This window comes from Channa argus, chromosome 7 (assembly GCF_033026475.1).
Source record: "Channa argus isolate prfri chromosome 7, Channa argus male v1.0, whole genome shotgun sequence".
NCBI classification, from domain to species: domain Eukaryota; kingdom Metazoa; phylum Chordata; class Actinopteri; order Anabantiformes; family Channidae; genus Channa; species Channa argus.
The window spans coordinates 23,265,772-23,284,449 of NC_090203.1; the positions used below are offsets into that span (position 1 = coordinate 23,265,772).

The 18,678-nt window shown below is 39.6% G+C and overlaps 2 protein-coding genes across 6 annotated transcripts; one reads left to right on the plus strand and one right to left on the minus strand.

Annotated features, from left to right (window-relative positions):
• The first annotated feature begins 3,071 nt into the window (after positions 1-3,071).
• On the plus strand, positions 3,072-16,643 carry zdhhc3a (zinc finger DHHC-type palmitoyltransferase 3a). 5 transcript variants are annotated; one of them, XM_067510846.1, is made up of 8 exons: positions 3,072-3,151; positions 4,672-5,095; positions 5,305-5,429; positions 5,654-5,750; positions 6,690-6,771; positions 7,910-8,040; positions 15,517-15,560; positions 15,632-15,771. In XM_067510846.1, exons 2-7 carry the CDS (start codon positions 4,754-4,756, stop codon positions 15,553-15,555), a joined length of 816 nt encoding a protein of 271 aa, XP_067366947.1. In that variant the 5' UTR covers positions 3,072-3,151; positions 4,672-4,753; the 3' UTR covers positions 15,556-15,560; positions 15,632-15,771. The 5 variants fall into 5 exon arrangements, with proteins under 5 accessions (XP_067366947.1, XP_067366943.1, XP_067366946.1 ...); XM_067510842.1 differs by lacking the exon at positions 15,517-15,560 and having other exon boundaries at positions 15,632-16,643; XM_067510845.1 differs by lacking the exons at positions 15,517-15,560; positions 15,632-15,771 and adding an exon at positions 9,355-10,980.
• Positions 16,582-18,381, minus strand: LOC137130540 (transmembrane protein 42-like). The gene is made up of 3 exons (XM_067510848.1): positions 18,011-18,381; positions 17,509-17,655; positions 16,582-17,421 (listed from the first exon to the last, which is right to left on the minus strand). Exons 1-3 carry the CDS (start codon positions 18,287-18,289, stop codon positions 17,278-17,280), a joined length of 570 nt encoding a protein of 189 aa, XP_067366949.1. The 5' UTR covers positions 18,290-18,381; the 3' UTR covers positions 16,582-17,277.
• Between the last annotated feature and the right edge of the window lie 297 nt (positions 18,382-18,678).

Here is an 18,678-nt window from a genome sequence, read left to right on the forward strand (position 1 = left end):
TTCATTTGTCCTTGTTAATTTATCACCTTACCTGTGTGTATTATTAGTTACCTTTTTGGTACAGCCAGGGACCAGACTTCTTCTTACTTGGGTCCTTGCAAATTACTTGTACAGACCACATCACTCTCAGCTGTGGTTAATTCCATGGTTTTCCCTATGAGATGAATTTGCTATTAATGTGTATTTCAAGGGATCAGATAATTGCCAGGTTTCAAAATTGGCACATCAACAGACTGTTTCTACACTAACTAGCAGATAGCTGAATAACAGCTCTCACAGGTGTGTTATCTTTGGGGCTTTGTTCTTATTATTCTATTCCTATTATTAAATTGTATGCATTTAATTTGATTCAACTTTACCTTTTTTTTTAATGGCAGTCAATGAGAAATTTGTTCAACTTTTGTCTAGCTTCCTGCATTGTAATACTTTAAGTAAAAAAAAACAAATAAATTAAACTTACGACAACTATAGACCCTTGCGAATTTTTATCTTTGGGTCTGCTTTTTTTAAAAAAATACTTATCCCTGATTTTGTACTACATAATACAGCAACAGTCACAAAAAAAAAGCCAATATCCAGGATGAAACAACCAAGATCCGTCAATACATCAGGGAGATGCCCCCATGTGATGACAGGCTTAGTGAATACATCAGGTAACAGAAACCAGAGGAAGAAGGGAAAGAAGTGCAGGAATCCTCATAGGACAAACCCCTGCATGGTATGTACCACCGTCAGATAGAAGTGGCTGATATCGATTCTACCAGTGGCTTGACAAAGCTGCAGTAAAGGACAGCACAGAGGCACTGATCCTAGCAGCACAAGAGCAGGCTCTAAATACAAGATCAATAGAGACCGGGGTCTACCATACCAGGCAGGACTCCAGATGTAGGCTGTGCAATGTGCAATACCAAAGGTTTAAAGAGGAGTTAGCAAAGTTGTGGAAGGTCAAGGGACAAGTGTTGCCCGTAGTAATAGGAACATTGGGGGCTGTGACCCCCAAACTGGGAGAGTGCCTCCAGCCGATTCCAGGAACAACATCTGAGATCTCTGTCCAGATGTGAGCAGTCCTAGGAACAGCTAAGATACTGTGCAAGAGTCTCAAGCTCCCAGGCCTCTTTTAGAAAACCCAGGCGTAAAGGAAGGAATAAGATGCCCCATAAAAAGGAGCGAGTGGGCATTTTTTTTTTTTTTTTTGTGAGGTAACGTTTGCCCTAGTTTTTAGCTCTTCTTTCTCTTTGTCTGACAGACACTCGGACATTAACAACTTACAACTGCAGTCTTTTCTCTCTCTCTCTCTTCCCTTCCTGTCTTTTTACTAACTCACACAGTGGTCCTGCTACTGAGGCTCTGCTCAGCTGTTCATTGCGAAACAGTATTACTATGTTTGTCCCTCTCCCCTATCCCTCCATGTCCCTCTCTCCTTTTCTCCCTCTGCCTCTCTATCCATATGTTCTCTGATCCATCCATTTAATAAAATGTTATTCAGCTCTGTTCACCCTTACAGTGCAGCTTTAATTATTTCTCTCTACACTCCTCTCATCCTTTATTTGCATCATTTATACCTCCATTCTTTTTGTCTTTACATTCTTCAATGATTCTGTCTTTCACCCTTCTTCCCTTTCTCTTTCCACATGTTCTCCATCCTTGTCTCATCCTCCTTTTCTCATTTCTTTATTCTCTTCCCTCCCTTCCATCATTCCTGCTCCTTGTCCTTCCTTTGCTCTTCCTTCCTTTCCAATACAAATAATAAAATCTAAATTTTAATTTTAAATTATTTCACCCCAGGTGGTACTTTGTCCTGGAATATTAATATTAAAGTTATTGCTAGTCTTTCAGACATTAAGACTGTATATGTATGAGCTATAGTATTTGATTCAAGGTGTCTTTTTTGAGCCTCTGTGTCATGACTCAGCAATTTCTTTTTTAATTCTTATCTCTCTCTCTCTCTCTCTCTCTCTCTCTCTCTGAAGTTTTCAGCCGAAACAACAGATGCCTGTCTCTACCTTGTGAGTTCACTTTCACAATAGAAATATTCTCAAAAAGAAAGTCCTCTAATTTAGGACCCTGGTGGAAATAATAATTTTTGTGTTCTTGCTCATTTTCCCAGGCAAAGTGCTTTTAGCTCCTCCTTTGTCTGACTCAGCCAAAACACACCTTTAGTTTCTCGATCACCCATTTCTCCTTCCTCTCTCCGTATTTACATACAGTGTTTATGTTACTGAGAATCAGCTCAGCTGCTTATTCTACAACACCGTCAATGCTGTGATTCCTATATAATTCTTTACTTTTGATAGTGCTGCTAATGAAAGTAACTACACAATATAAAATTGATTTTAAAATATGGCTCTGTTAGGTTGTGTCACCATTGTATGTGCAAAACAATGAAGGTGAGGCCAAAAAAAAAAAAAAGTTTTACAAAATGTTGTTCATTCACAAAGGTGCTCACACAGAGATACTTTCTCCTGTCAGCTCAAAAAGGACATGGGAGTGTAATACAGTGGTGACATTACATTCTTTTCTAAACAAAACATGTCGAGGTGACAGCTTTACAACTAACCTGCTATTACAAAACTTCCCACTCTCCCCTACTTTCGTACACTGTAAGCAGTAGGCTACTTGCAGTCTACTTGTAGGGGAATTACCTTATCGGCAAATACTAGTAATTCTACTTGTGTATAGAGATATGTGTAGTTTTACTTCCCCTGTTCCAAACATATCACAATCAAGAAAGGCTTCTGGTTAATAAGCTCCATCTTACCCACTCCAATATTAAAGCAATGAACACAATAACAGTTATTTTAAGGCAATAAAATTTTTCATATCATTTAGAGTTGGAACTTTGAATATTTTTGAGCTGTTACTTTTGCATCGTTACTTAAATAAGCATGTTGAACGGAGGACTTTTAATTGTAACAGTATTTCTACACTGTGGTGTTACTACTTTTCCTAAGCAAATGGTCACCACTGTGTTATTGTACCGTCTCCTCTACTGCCTTTTCTAATTAAACCTGTTCAATGGAGACAGTCCACCGAAACCTTTCTGGCGATCCCATTGGATCGTTGACCATACGTCATGACGTATTGTTCATGGCGGAGGGGCGGAAGCAGCTGCGGTAGCAGCAAAAGTTGCCGAAGGATGCTTACCTTTCAGGTGAGATTCAGCGGGTAAAATGACGATTAATTTAATGTGAGGGCAACACGACGTACCTGGGCTTCTACTGTGTTACACCTGAAGGGATGGACAGTGACAGAAATATGAAAACAGATTGACAATGCTTGGTCTGACACGCTAGCTGCTTAGCTAGTTGAAGCTAAGATGGACTGACGATTTGTGTCAGCTTTTAGACGATACAGGCTTAAAAACTCTTTTGTAGCACTAACTAATCTTAAGCTGGGTTCGACATTGCTGGCCACGTTATTCTTAAAACGCAGCTTATAGATGTAACGCTACACAGCGAAACACGGACTGTTTCACTCATTTGAACTCATTGGAGACTAATGGCCTACATTTTTGCTTGAAAGGGCAATCGATACCCACTTTACCCAAATGTTTGCAATGCAGTTTTCTTGCGGGTTTAATCAAAAAATTCCTTTTAATGCAGTATAATTTTCTTATTATAGAAGGTCAAGATCAATGGCTTTCGGCTTGTCCGTTCAGGGGTCGCCACAGCGGATTGTGTTCCGCACGTTGAGTTGCCATGTATTTTTATTTTTTTTTTACGCCGGATGCCCCTTCCTGCCGCAACCCTGCCATGTTTTGTCCGGGCTTGGGACCGGCACCAAGGTCGACCTTGGTGGCTGGGTGGGGCCACGCCTGGTGGGGTGGGATTCGAACCTGCGGACTTCTGTATCCCAACCCAATGCTCTAGCACTGAACCCACCAGGCCCCCCCGTCTTCTTATTATAGAAGGTACCTTCTATAAATATTCTTTCCTTTATTGTGCTTGTAGCAGGGATGTATTTCTGACACTTGGGCAATGTTATATTTTATTTTGGATATGAGAAAGTTTTGTGTACCTGTTTCCTGTTTACCTGTTTCCTGTTGAATGAAAGTTTTAGTTACAGTCGGAATTTCCTTTGTCATGTTGTGATGATTTGCAAATATACCGTGTCAAAGAGTATACGCTTCACTTCAGGCATATCACTCATACAAAACACACTATTAATAGTACCTATTGGTTTACTGTTGTGTACTGTTAGTTTTCTTCTTCTTCTAATATGATAGTAAGATGAATGCTTTTAACATTTGTAATAATAACTATCAGAATAAGGCAGTTGTCAGCAAGATGTCAGATGTGCTTAGGCAAATGCGATGACTGAGAAATGTCTTTTTTTCTTACAAATATATCTCATCAATGGGGATACATTATCTGACAGCTAATCAGTCACGTAGGGCTAATCCTTGCAGCTGGAATTGCCCATTAGTTTTCTTTAAAAAGGAATTTCATCTAAAGAATCTGGAAACGTGTTCAGATCACTTACGGGGAAGACAAAGCAAAATAGTATTTTTACACTTATAACTGACACCTTAATCAGAACATCGCCAATGGGTAGGGACAGTTGGAAAACAATCAGGGCAGGGGGTCCATGAGGACTAACATTCGGAACCACCGATCATGAGAACAAAATTGTGAACTTGTCTGTAACCCGTGATGTGTTCCTTTTCCTCAGCATGCGGTGAATGAGACTGAACCCTGAAGGCAACATAGGTTGGGGAGCCACAGCAGCAGCAGGCATCTAGCTTAGATGAAGGATGAAGAGCCCAGTGCACAGATGCAGGGATGTGGACCATGGCCGTGGGCAGGCTGGGGATGGAGCAGGACTCAACTCCCTACAGTCCGAGCAGCGCATCCCTATCTCCAAAGATGTTATCACTTCCTCATCTGCTTCTGCCATGTGGTTCATCAAGGATGCCTGTGGCATTGTCTGCGGTGTCATTACCTGGCTGCTGGTGTTGTATGCTGAGTTTGTGGTGCTGTTTGTAATGCTGCTCCCTTCCAAGAATCTGACATACAGCATCGTGAATGGGACCCTGTTCAACACTCTGGCCTTTCTTGCCCTCGCCTCACATCTCAGGGCCATGTGCACTGACCCTGTAAGTTAAACATTCTTTATACACCTGTTAAAAACAAAATGACAAGATCAGGGCCTTTAGCTATAGTCTATAAAATACATATAACACATATAAATGATGTTTTTAGAAACAGATCATTACACTTGTGTACACACAACACATCATTGTGAAGATTATGCAGCTTCAAGTTACACTAAAGTCATCTTCTGTGTTGTGTTATTTCCTACCAGGGGGCGGTGCCAAAAGGAAATGCTACTAAGGAATACATAGAAAGCCTTCAGCTGAAACCCGGCCAAGTGGTCTACAAATGTCCCAAGTGCTGCAGCATCAAACCTGATCGAGCACACCACTGCAGGTAGGGCAGAAAGGAGAAAAACTTCTCACTGCAACATTTCCAACCCCAATTCCATGCCCATAGTTGCAGTGTTTAGGTACAGTGAAATCAGAGTTAAGGTTTCTATTACTGCTGTCACTGGGCACAGTTTTCATTGTCACATTAAAGGACGGCTGCACTTATTTAAATCTTTTTTTTTTTTTTATCCTTTTTCCTTTACATGAAACCTTTTGTCTCTCTTACAGTGTTTGCAAACGCTGCATACGAAAGATGGACCACCACTGCCCATGGGTCAATAACTGCGTCGGCGAGAACAACCAAAAGTACTTTGTGCTTTTCACAGTAAGTTTGCTGCCTCCACGAATCTCTTAAAATATGATCTGGCTATAAATTCACATTCAATTTAAAATTGAAGAAGGCTGCCGCAGATGTTTGCAACTTCATAAAGGTGCAGTATCTTGTTGCATCTAGCGGTGATATTGCACATTGCAACCATCTTAACCAACCATCTGAAATCAACTGCGCAACAACTTATATTTAAGGACAGATGAGGTGTGGCAGCAAGAACAAATACACTTATGGATAATAATCAGCCTTGGATTTAATGTATTTATTTTGGTTTTGTTTTGTTTTTTTTCACTTGGTGAGGTAACAGTCCAGTTTGACTGTGTGCTCGAATTTATGCCTGGTCTGCTCTTAGAGACCAGAAATATCAGGTTCTGCATAAAGCTAATGTTGTAGTGATTCCTGCTTCATAGCTGTGCGTTTTTTTTTTTAATGTAAGATATATTATAATGTTTAACACACATAAAACTGTCAAGTAGCAAACATGCATAGAGTCATATTGAATCGTGACCTGTGAATTTCAGAATTGTTCAGTAAATTAACTTAACAGTTAACAGTTAGCAAGTAGCACGGCTAATGAAAACATAATTATGAATACTATTTCTGCTTATAGCGCCCTCTAAATCTTAAACACTGCACCCTTCGTTAAAAGGAGGTTTTCCTCTCCACTGTTGCCTAGGGCTTGCTCCAGGGGGAATTGTTGGGTTATATATCTTTATAGTCTTGACTTTCTTCTGTAAAGTGCCTTAAGATGATTTTGTTGTGAATTGGCGCTATATAAATAAAGTTGAATTGAATTGAACCTTAAAGCAGTTACTGCACAGGAAACCATTTGTAGTGGCTGTTGTAATGCAGTACAGACGACGATGCAAGAGATTTGTCAGTGGTTACCACTTTTTTTTTGCCCCTTAGTGTGTCCTTTTTATTTTTATGCAGATGTACATTGCACTCATCTCTCTCCATTCTCTGGTCATGGTGGTCTTCCATTTCCTCTACTGCTTTGAAGATGATTGGACAAGTGAGTGTTTTACCTAAACCTCTATAGCAGTCAATTTTGTTAACTCCTAAAATAAAAAAAATAAATGCCACCTTCTTTCAGCTCTCTCATAACTGTAGTCCTGCAGTAACAGTGTAATTTCATTGCAGCTATTCTCTTAAATGTTTCCAGTAGACGTTCTGGAAATAAAGAAAAACTTAATAGCAAACCAATCCACTCCTTTGGGTCCCTGCTCTGTTATGATTCCCTCAGCCCTTTACCTACCTCACTGTACTAGAAGTGATGCATGTGGATTATTGTGTTGTTGGCGCAATAAACCATACGGGAAGATTAACAGTGTGCTGGCATAATTTCCTTCTTGACTATGTAATATTTATTGCCTAAACACCCTAGATAAAATAATTATTATTTAGATAACTAGACAGTTAAGTTTAATCAAAGAGTTTTGTCAAGGTATTTATGTAGGATTACAATGATTGGTATGCATAAAACCTCAGTTTTAGTTTATATTTTAAGCTACAGTAGAGAGAGATTAATGTAAAGCAGAGAGCAGTTTATCATTCTTATACAGTACATGCTCTCTCCCAAACAATAGGAAGCCAGCTGAAAATTGGACATGTCACCCTTTAAGCTTTCACAACTTATTCCTACTGTTGTAATATATAATATTAAAACAACACAGCACTTGCATATGAATACAGACCTTGCTGGTGTATACATGTAGTTCATTAGATAATGACTTGTAATACTGAAAGATGACTGGCACATGTTTAGAGTCCACAACACTGTTTTTAGCCTACTGTTATGTAAGAGGAACTAAAAATGCAACCAATCGTACATTAACTGTCTGTCACAGATAATGGGCTCCTGACATCACTAGTGAAGCGACTGGCTCTATTGTTAGTCTCCCTCATCCTTCTAACCATTCTGCCATTATACTGGAATTTAGTGGAACCTAGTTGATCAGATTAGTCACAAACTTTCCTAGCTGCCTATCACATCATTTTGAAGGAAGGAGCATCAGCAATTACTTCAAAGCTTTTGCATCCTTACTGTAGTACTTCAGATGAGTTAGAGTGCTCCACTTCCTTTGACTGTAGTGCAACAGTTCCTCTTATGATCCTCTCCTTTGCCCTGTCAATGTCTTCCCATCCCCCAGAGTGCAGTTCCTTTTCTCCTCCAGCAACAGTCATCCTCCTCATCCTTCTGTGCTTTGAGGGTCTCCTCTTCCTCATCTTCACCTCTGTGATGTTTGGCACCCAAGTCCACTCCATCTGTACAGACGAGACCGTAAGTGACCCATTCAGTAACCAGTACTCCTTGTCTCACTACTTTCTTTCTGCTTTTCAGACCTCCTCCCTGCTGCTAACATCTTTTCCTTTTTTTAATATTAATAACTTGACCTTTTGTTACTAGACGTTTCTGCCTCTGCAGCATGTGGTAGAAAGAGGTATAGCAGCGTCCCCCCCCCCCTCGGCTTATTCCTTTAACTGAAAAGATTGAAAAGCTACTGCCACAAAGAAAAAGTGAATGCCATAGAGGTAGGTTTCTGTGATTGTGTAGTTCTCACAGTGCCGACGGGAAGACTAATCTCCTGCAGAGCAATTTTTTAAAAGTGTGTATGGTAGCAATGCACTAGTTTTGAAATTACTGAATCTTGCAGATGCATGTGTTGCTGGTCTCTGCACTCTGAAGAGTTTAAACATGCTACATGCTGTTAATGTGCAGTCGTGTGTACATTGTACATTATATTTGTTAGGTTCTACTTAGACTTTTTTTTTTGTTTGTTTCTATCTGTTGGGTCTCTTATTAAAGGGGCATTTTGGAATGAGGTGGAAAAGGAGGTGGTTGGGTCAAGGTGATTAAAATGAAATATTGTAATAGAACGTTATCTTTTAGGAGTGAGATGGGGAGTATTGCTGTGTTGAGTACTGACATGTTGCACTCGATTGTCTTAACATGATTTACACAAAGTTTCAGGTTTAATGTGTGTAATTGAAGAGAGACAATGTGTTTGATTTTGAAATTCTGAATTTGATTTGCTACTTGGTTGGATCCTTTTATTTTGACAGTTAACCTCAAAAGCGCACTGTGTTAGCCAAATGTCAGCAAACGATAACCAAAATGTGTCAACTTGCTGTCACTCTCAGTGTAAAAGCTGAACTTTCAAACTGGACTTAAAGTGAAGTATGTCCATGTATCAGTGAAATAAGGAATCAATATCCCACTATGTTTGGTGTTTCTGTAAAATATTTGAGCCTCATGTATCGCTGTATTAGCTCACCAAGCCAGCCTCCTTTTGTGGCTCTGAACTTCTTTATGTCAGCAACTCTAGATGTTGAATAAAGGAGTGGGGGGTTTTGACACTTTGAGGTTGTAAAACACCCAGAGGCAACAGAACACATGCAGCATTATAATCCCTTTAGAGAATCGACACCTGACCTACTGGATTTGTTGCCCAGATTACTTTCACAAACTGATAAAATTTTATTTTCATACTTTGTGGGTTGAAGCAATTGATATTTTTGATCCTTTGATTATTGACTGAATGACTGACAGACACCAAAGCACACCAACTGAAGTTTGGCTGTCTCTTATTTTCAGGGCATAGAACAATTGAAAAAGGAAGAGAGAAGATGGGCTAAAAAAACTAAGTGGATGAACATGAGAGCGGTGTTCGGACACCCATTCTCCTTATTGTGGTTTAGTCCCTTCTCCACCCCTGACCATGGGAAAGCTGAGACATACCAGTATGTGGTGTGAGAGGTCAGCACAGGGAATGAGGCAGCCAGGCCTAAACCAAAGTAGGAGGGCCAGCTCAGCCTCACTGAGCACCAGCTACAGCAGTCTGTTGCTCCCGTTGCTCCCAATCGGTGACGGGATTTTCGCTGTACTTCCCCACACTAGCCATGGAGAGCATCTTATCTACCACTTTTGTTGCCGAACTAAGTGACCTGTATGCTCATTTCGTGTTGCCTCGAGTGATTCATGTTGCGAGAATTACGATTTCAACACAGCGATGACTGTGTTTACTTCTCTTTTTCTTTTTTTTCTCCCCCTCTTTCTTTTGTATCAGTCTTTTCATTTCTTAAGGTTTATTTTAGATAAAATTCTGGGGGGAAAAAAAACCCCAAAACATTTTATCCCCTATTCCTGGTGGTGTCTGGCAGTGCAGATGGTTTCTGTTTTAGATGTTGATGCTTTGAAACATCAACGGCTGCCATCCAAATACAATGGAAGAAAATGGCAAAGTTGTTCAGTTTCGATCCAAAAAAGACTAAGAAACCAAGAAAGGGTCTCACTGAGTAATCCAGTAACCACGACATTATTTCTGGAAAATCGGTTGTAAATAAAGCCAAAAACATTGCTTTTAAGCCATTGTTGTTTTTCAAATTGCTGAAGCAGCACAACCAATACTCTGTTTGCCTAGACTGTACTGGAATATAAGTGATAAAATGTATTTTACTAATTTTAGGGTGAACTGGATCTATTGAATTTTTCTCTGATCATACAATATGTCATTAGGAAGCATTCAGTCCCCTGCATGTTTTTTTTTTTCCCCCCCCAATTTTTTTTGTAGATTTCATTTGAAAGTGTTAAGCTATACTCAACCCATAATGACAAAGTGAACGAATGTTGTGATAAATTCTTGCAAATGTATTAAATATCAAAAACTAAAATCTCTCTTCTTCGTAAGTATTCAGGATGGATGAAACAGGTGTATTCTTGAGATGTGTATCACCCGGAGTCCATCTGTTGTAGATGTAATGCTGAGATATCCATAGAGGCATGTGTCTGCGTATGAAAGGTCCAATTCACACTGCGTGTCATGACATAAACCGAGCCATGAAGTCCATGGAACATTTTATAAATCTCCTTGATTAAAGTGACCAGGCATATTTCAGTAGCTGATACTTCCAGGATTCATCCCAGAGTTGGCCATCTGGCCAGGGAGTTGTCCAAGAAAGTGTTATTTTAGAAGTCCTTCAGAATGCACTGTAGAAATAGGAGAACCTGCTTGAAGGACAACTGTCTTGGCAGCATCAGTTAGAGCTTTGGATTGGAAAATCTGCCAAAATCCAGATGTGCTGGGAAATCTCAGAGCATACATTCAAGGGGATTTCTATAAAATACTCAATTAATGGTAGGGATATTTTTCTAAATGAGAGGTTTCACTTTCTGTTTTTTAATAGATTTGGTTCCACAAATAAAATTGTACTTTATTTTTCACTTTGTTGTTATGGGGTCTTCACTGTAGACTGACCTGAATCTTTCTTAGGCTGCAGTGCAAGTTGCCCACGTGTGGAACATTCTCCTTGATTCCTCTCTGATACATGGTTGATATGAGCAAAGCCACTGAGTATAAGCATGGATGGATTATTCAATGGGGCCTGAAGACACATAACGCAACTAGAAAAGATGCTAAAAAAAAAAACTAAACTAAAAATAGACCCAAAAAAAGAATAGAAAGAGATGGAAGACTGATCACAGACTGACACAAAATATAAATCCCAAACTGTCACAAAGCGATAGGTGTAAACACAACAAGTGGCAATGGGGCCCAATCCCAATTCTATCTCTTGGAGTCTCCTACCATTTGGTCTTGACCCTCATTTCTCTGTAGTAGTCTGTGTTCAAGATCTAAAGCGTGATCTAAAGTGGAAGAGCTACAGCTGTGGATAAACACAGTAAACAATGCACTATTTGTTTACGAGTGTCAGCACTTTCACTCATGATAGACTGTTTAAGCTTCTTCATTCCAGATGGTTTGGATGAGATGATGTTTAGATGAGATGATGAAAAATTAGACGAGCCCTCCACGTGCGCCCTCTTGACCTTGTCTTGACCAATTCAACATGCTGAATCAGCTGAAAAGCCACCAACAAGCGTGCAACATGTCTGGAACACACAGCAAAAACTAGGGTCATCTAGAACATGAACCCTGTGTCAATCTGTGGGTCTTGGTCCATTATAGGACAGATGTGTCTGCATCCAGGGGCCCGTTGTCTCATAATCAATCCATTCTTGTAAAAAACCAAAACAGGCCCGAGATGTTTCCACACAAACGGAACCAAATGAATCGAATGCCAGCTGGCTTTGGTCAGGGAATCATTCTTACATTACTTACTGAGGCCACATAAATCGGTCAGTACAACATTGTTTTTGAGCCAACCCGATTGTTAGAGAGTTGCTGGCAGGCTGTGAAGGACTAGCTATACTGCAACATTATGTGCATCCACCATTTTTAGCTAGATGAAAGCTTTGGCATCCTGCAGTAACACCAACGCTCCCTCTGTGTGTGTGTGTGCATGATCAATTGCCAGTGTGCTCTGAGGCCATGTGGTGTTTAGATGTCGTCAGCTTGTGCCAAATTCAATGAGCCCCACAATCACAAGATTATTTGGGAGAGTGTTGATATAGAAGTTGTTACAATATGACACTGATTTGGCTTTAAATTGCCTCCGCTGGAGAAAATGCATTAGATCCTATGTGGAGTCAGAAGGAGTAAATGTAGAAAACTGTAACTCTGCATACACCGTATTTTGCAGGAGCTGGACATTAGCTGGACAGTAATTCGATAGCACTTCATAGCATTTCCAGTATCACTCTGCCAAAAGCTTTTTGAACTCAACTGTCACCTTTCACGTCAACACAAATACTGAAACGGCAAATTTCGCCCTTTTGTATTTATCGTTTGAGATTTTCCCATGTTTGAAATGCTCTCTGTTATCAGTGTGCATCTTATTCTCCTCTTCGTTACACCACATGATATTGTATGTATCCTTTGTTACCTGAATGCATGGCAACAGTGAAGACTAGTTTCATAAAGTATGTGAAACATTGTGGGTATGATGGTGCCATGGGTTAATCGTGTTTTTTTTGTTGTTGTTTTTTTTTTTTTTTTTTTTTTACAAATTTTAATTTTAATTTTTTCAATATTTCAGCACATGCACAGAGAATAAATACTTCTCAGTTGCAATGCAAAACGGTGTTAGCTTGCTTATTTGGACTTGTTTTTTTTTTTTTACTTTCACTAAGATATTGTGAACAAGTACAGTTGCTTCAGAAAGCATTTTGCACACTTTGTAGATTTTTGCTTATAATTGTATCCATTTTTAATATTAGAATGTTGCCAGGTCTCAGGTCTCAGATTTGAGGCATGTCAACAATTGCCTATAGGTGTGTCATCTTAAATTTTCATATATACTGTGTTCTTTTCAAACCTTATGCAACTACGAGCTTCTCTAAGCGACTATTAAAGATTAAAATGCTTTTTGTTTGCAAATCACTACAGATGCTCTCCAGAAATAAGGACAATGATAATTATCATAAAACTAAGGAAGGGTTGGTATTTAATCTGTGATTTCTTTCAGCGGATACTAGTCTTTCAAAAAGTGCTTGAATTGGCTACAGTTACTGATCCTTAGGATGCAGTGAGGACATGTTTAGTTCCTGGTCACCTTCCTGACTTTGGCTCCCGGCAGCTTCACAGTTCACAGTGACTTCCAATTCAAATTCCTGTTGCCACTGTTCCTGGGAATTATTATATATGCTTGCACTGCTCTGTGCCTTGCCACCATTTTATTGCACAGATCTACAATGAGTCCTTGGACTTAACGGACTTGTTTATGTCCTGGCATGGTGTTCAGCTTTTGGGACTGTGTGTGCCTTTCTAATGCAAGTTCAGTAAGTTCAATGTGACACAGGTGGATTCCAGTCAAGTTCTAGATCCATCTACAAAAATGAAACTAAACGGGATGGACCTGAGCCCAATTTGGATTGCCACAGCAAAGAATGTAAATACTTTTGTAAATGTTCCAGGTTTTGTTTGCAAAACATCAAAAAAAAAAAAACCCATGCTTCCATGTTTTAATTTTGGCTTGTTGAATTCAAATTGAAGGGCAGAGGAAATTATGTCAAATGCATGCATTTAAAATCACAACATACTTACATTTACCTACAGTAAATCTTCATTATGACAACAGCTTAATGTAATTAATCTTACACACCTTATATTTCTGGAGGTAAATTATCCAAATACTATTTTATTTTTTTAAATTACTGACATGAATCAAAGAATTACTGGGCAAATCTTTTTTTCTACAGAGCTTCCATAATCGCATCCTTAAAAGTGAGGATGAGTCAGTATTGGATTTTCTGGAAATACAGAAAATCTCCACTTGTGGTTGTATAGTGGTGTTAAAACAATCTTTGGCTCAGTACAAGAAACGAGATACAGACAGCACTTTAACCAACTACCACTGCCACTGAAACAACCTCCCTAAAGGGATTGGATTGTGTATTAATCCCAGTCCCTATATGGAGTCATGGCATCTTTCACCTTCTACTTTGGTCTATTTTCCCCATCATTGTCTTTCCCATGTGATGTCTATAATCTGCTTCTTTCCCAACCAGTGTTCTCTCTTCACTCATGCATTTGCTTTGGTTGATAACTCACTCTGCCAAAAGCTTTTTGAAGCTCTTTATAATGTTGACAGAGGTAAGCTTGCTGTTGGGCTCACGTTATCCATCCCATCAAGCTTATCATGTCACAAGCATGCAGATCCCCATCGAAATGCCAAAGTGCACTTTTCTTTCTTTTCTTTCTTTTTTGTGCAATTTCAGATTCAACCAAACACTATGAGAAATGCGTGAGCTATTCGGTGCATGCACTCTTTCAAACGTTGGCGATGTTTTTCTGTTGAGTTTGATTCTTTGGTTTTGAAGTGCATGCAATTTTGTGCAGTGTGTTAATGTATTTTTGGGCATGTTCCTTAGAAAACAAATAAGTCAGAACTGGCAAGAAGATCCATATGATACAGTAGGATTTTTTCAAGTCTTTCAAGTGTTAATGCAATTCTTACATGTCTTATGTACATTGAAAACAGCTCCTGTCCGTGCTAGCTGTAAAGAGATCCCTTTGGAACCATTTGGTCCAGCTCATATGCACTTTGTGCATAACCAAGGTTATGTACATACTGCACATCACAGAGAAACTGGTGCTGGAGAATATGTACCTTCGGATTTCTGTAAAACCTACCCTGATTTTGGAAACCAGCTTTCTCTAATGATTCTTACAGTGATTTGTTGTTCAAATTCATTCCAAGACAGCTTATGTTAAATTATTTATTAAATATGTTTCTGACCCACTGACTTATATCTTACGTAATGGGACTCTCCGTTATAGCTGGGACAAAGCCACAGGCTACATTTGTCCAATTAATACACGAACCTCAAATTGGTCTTAAATGAATTTAGGATCATGTTTATATTTGCCACCATAGTAGCAGCAGCTGAAATATGGGTATATCGTTATAATATTGGTAATATTGGTTATCTTAAGTCCCAGTGACTTCATCTAGTTTTACCAGTAGATGAAGCTTACCAGTGTCCACCCAGTGCAATCATAGGCTCATATGTTAAATTTGTCAACTACTTGTTTTAATTTATAACTAAACATCTGTTAAACTGTCCCTCGAGCTTTAACTGTATTTGGCTTTAGTACTAATTAGCAAATGCAGCTAACATTTGAGGATTTTGTCCCTCAATTCTCAGAGTGTAAGCTATTCATGGCCAAAATGGACAGTAGGAATCATCACAGCAACTCTTTCACAATACATATGAAATGATCGCTGTTTTTTTTTTGTTTTTGTACTAAAAAGACGTAAACTTAATGTAAAGCTTAAACTACTTTTTCAGTCTGAAACTGTATTTGTCTGAGGAACCTGCCCACAAAGCTAAACCCGTGTGTTGTTGCCGTTTCAGTATTGTCATCAACTTCTGTGCTGCAGTTGTGACTTATGATGCATGTAAGTGATGCACATCCAATCTTTTGTGGTTGACTTCCTTCCAACTCTAAGCCTCATTTTATCTTCCCCAGGGAATCGAGCGTCTGAAAGGAGAGACCGGGAAGTTGGGGAAGATCCCATGTTGGGAAGCCATGCGGATGGCGTTCGGAGGCCCGTTCTCTCTGTCTTGGTGCAGCCCGTTCACGGGGCTGAGCTGCAGGAAGACCCCTCCAGAGCATGTCATCATTCCACAGGGGGAGATCATTAAGGAGGACATCATAGAGATACCCCTCAACTAAAACTGCAGTCAGGAAGACATTATCTCTTAAAGATCTCTTTCTGGACAAGAGACGTTGTCAGGGATTCCTTCATAACAAGAAACCACATGGAATCTTTTTGTTATGTATATATATTTTTTTTTTCATCTGGAATTTATCTTTGTGAATCCCTTTTGAAACATACAAGTCTCTCCTTGGGTCAGTGCAGCAGACCTAGACTTAATACATTTACCAAATTTCATTAACCATTTTTGCACACACAGTAAGAGGAAACCTAATAACTTTATTATAATTAATACTTATCTAATACTGCCGACACTGCAGTATTTCCTACAAATCACCAGCTGGTGACGTAAAAGGGCTGAAAGAATTTAAAGCTCTCGTTACTGAAACCAAAGTATTTGACTCAAGGAGGTAAGAAGATGGATGGAAGCATCTAATTGAGCCTCAGGAGAACACGAACAGTAAAACTAGTCTAAAAATGAACCAAGACGAATTGTTTTGATCAACTTCATTGTTTCTGCCGATATTTCTGTAATTTTTTTTTAATTCCTTTGTGCCTTATTTGTCCTTTGTGTGCAGATGTTTGAGTATGACAGACTTTGCATGATCTTTATTCTTTGATTTGCTATTTTTACTCCCTTGCTCATGTGAAAAATGGATTTGTATAACTGAATAAGCTAGAAATCAGCTGCTCTGCGATAGGGGCATCGATCAAATGGGTGATGGGTTTTATGGGACCACTTTTGTCAAGTAAGCATACAAACTTTTATAATTGTTTTAATGTGGATTTTTTTCTTCAATTGAAAATATTTCCTACTAAAAACTTTTTTTTATTAAGATAGCTTTAAAAACAAAGACAAATAGCTGATCTTTTTACAAGCACATCTGAATGGTTTTATAGCTTCGATCTAAGACAAGTGATTTTGATGGCTGCTAAGGACGAGCGCTGTCTCTCTTAACCTCACAAGTGTTTCTACTGGTGCATTAATATACTCTATTGTATGTCCATCGAGCTTTCGTTAAATTCCTTAAAACAGGTTTCATCACATCAACTGTTTTGGCCCTGAGATAGACTGTTGACCTGTCGTGAGGGCCAGCTGGGATAGGCTACAGCCCCCCTGTGACCCCGAATAGGATAAGTGATTATAAATAATGAAGGGATGGACAGTTTTTACAATTACTACATAACAGCAAAATGTGTAGATAACATTCATGAATGAAAATTAAATATACAAATGGCAAATGGGTTTGAGTATGTGGATGAATGTAAATCCTCTGATGTGGCCTTTTACTTAGTGCCACCGTGAATTACAGAACTGGTTTGCCATTGGGAAAAAACACTCCTGTGTTCACATTTCCAAGAACCGCAGAAATTCCACTGAGTCCCTCTGAGAGAATCCGTTCGTTGTGACTGAAGAGCAGAGGCTGCACCTCTGTGAGTTGCCACGTTACATACATTACTTGTCTTTTTTGCCCTCCTCTTGTTGGAGGGTCTGAGGTGTGGACCCATGAAGCATTAGCAATCCACAAAGAGTGAGAGAGATGCCCACCCACCACAGAGCTCTGTGGATCTCTCCAAAGATCACCCTCCCGATTACAGCCTGCACACACCAACAAAAGGAGTAAATGAATCTGAATGTTCTCAGTTCAAAACCTTTGGAGTGCTGAGGGCGTTTCAGGGCGCTTACTGTGGAGATGAAGTTTGATGCAGTGGTAGTGACTGTGGCTCGGGCTGAGGAGGAGCAGTGTCGCAGAGCCTTGGAGAAGAAGCCCCACATGACGGCATTGCAGGCGAACAGCAGACCTCCACACAGCAGCCGCAGGGGGATGTGAAGCTGGTAAAAGAGAAAGTAGCAGTCAGCCACACATGGCAAAAAAGATCAACTCCTTTGGGTGTAGTCTGAGATCTGGGTTAATAAGCCCAGTATGATTTGAATTACTTTTACAGATGTAAATGCATGAGTGTGTATATTCAGTGTAAATGCAGTGGCATTAACAGTAGGAACTAGTTTTTCAAAGCAGACAGGAATCACGGGAAAAGCACAGTCAGTGGACTGTGTGTAATGTGTTCTGACAATCTCCCCGTGCTGTGAGAAAAACGAACACAAAACGTGAGGGAGAATTTAAATAAATAAAATACGATAAAAAAAAAAAAACATTAATAATAATCTGTCAGTCGGTCAGTCTCACCCAGGCACAAGCTGCAGCTCCGTCGTATGTTTCAGTCCAGCTGCTCAGCCCGGACTCACACACTTGTCTCAGGTAGTCTGCACCCAAGGACAACTTGGCAGAGAGGGAGGCGGCGGCTCCCAGAAAACCCGCTACCAACGCGTACAAACACCCTTCAAACATACTTAAATCAGACTGGAATCGCACTAAATCAATGGACGAAACACAGTGACAGGTCCATAGTGAGCGAAGTGACACCGGAACTTCCGTGTAGCGTCTAAGATGTAGAAAAACCCTCATTAAATATTAGCATTAAATTAATGCTTTGAACATCTGAGCACGGTGTCGTGTGTCTGGCTCGGTGCGTTTAAGTTTAGTGGATACGTATGTTGGCTTTTTATAACACCAACGAATTGTTTTATTAGGTGCTGCTGTTGTTGTTTATTGATGAACTCCATTTCCCATGAGCCCTTACTGGACCACTTTAGTATTTTCAAAACAAAAGCCCGCTTAATGTAATCGAAAACACTGTCGTCTTTGGCGCATTTAACACCAACTGGTGGTTTAAATAACATAAAATAAAACCCAGAAAATAAAACCCAACTCCTCCAGGTGACTTCACGACATCTGGAGGAGCTCTGGAAAAGCAGGTTGACCATAATTACAAACTATAAAGTATGAGCAACAAA

Coding starts and splice junctions, on each gene's coding strand:
- zdhhc3a (XM_067510842.1), top strand. CDS start 4,754: ATGAAGAGCCCAGTGCACAGATGCAGGGATGTGGACCATGGCCGTGGG. Junction 5,430..5,653: donor GATCGAGCACACCACTGCAG/GTAGGGCAGAAA, acceptor TCTCTCTTACAG/TGTTTGCAAACGCTGCATAC. Junction 5,751..6,689: donor AGTACTTTGTGCTTTTCACA/GTAAGTTTGCTG, acceptor ATTTTTATGCAG/ATGTACATTGCACTCATCTC.
- LOC137130540 (XM_067510848.1), bottom strand. CDS start 18,289: ATGAGGGTTTTTCTACATCTTAGACGCTACACGGAAGTTCCGGTGTCA. Junction 17,656..18,010: donor GAGCTGCAGCTTGTGCCTGG/GTGAGACTGACC, acceptor CTCTTTTACCAG/CTTCACATCCCCCTGCGGCT. Junction 17,422..17,508: donor CATCAAACTTCATCTCCACA/GTAAGCGCCCTG, acceptor TGGTGTGTGCAG/GCTGTAATCGGGAGGGTGAT.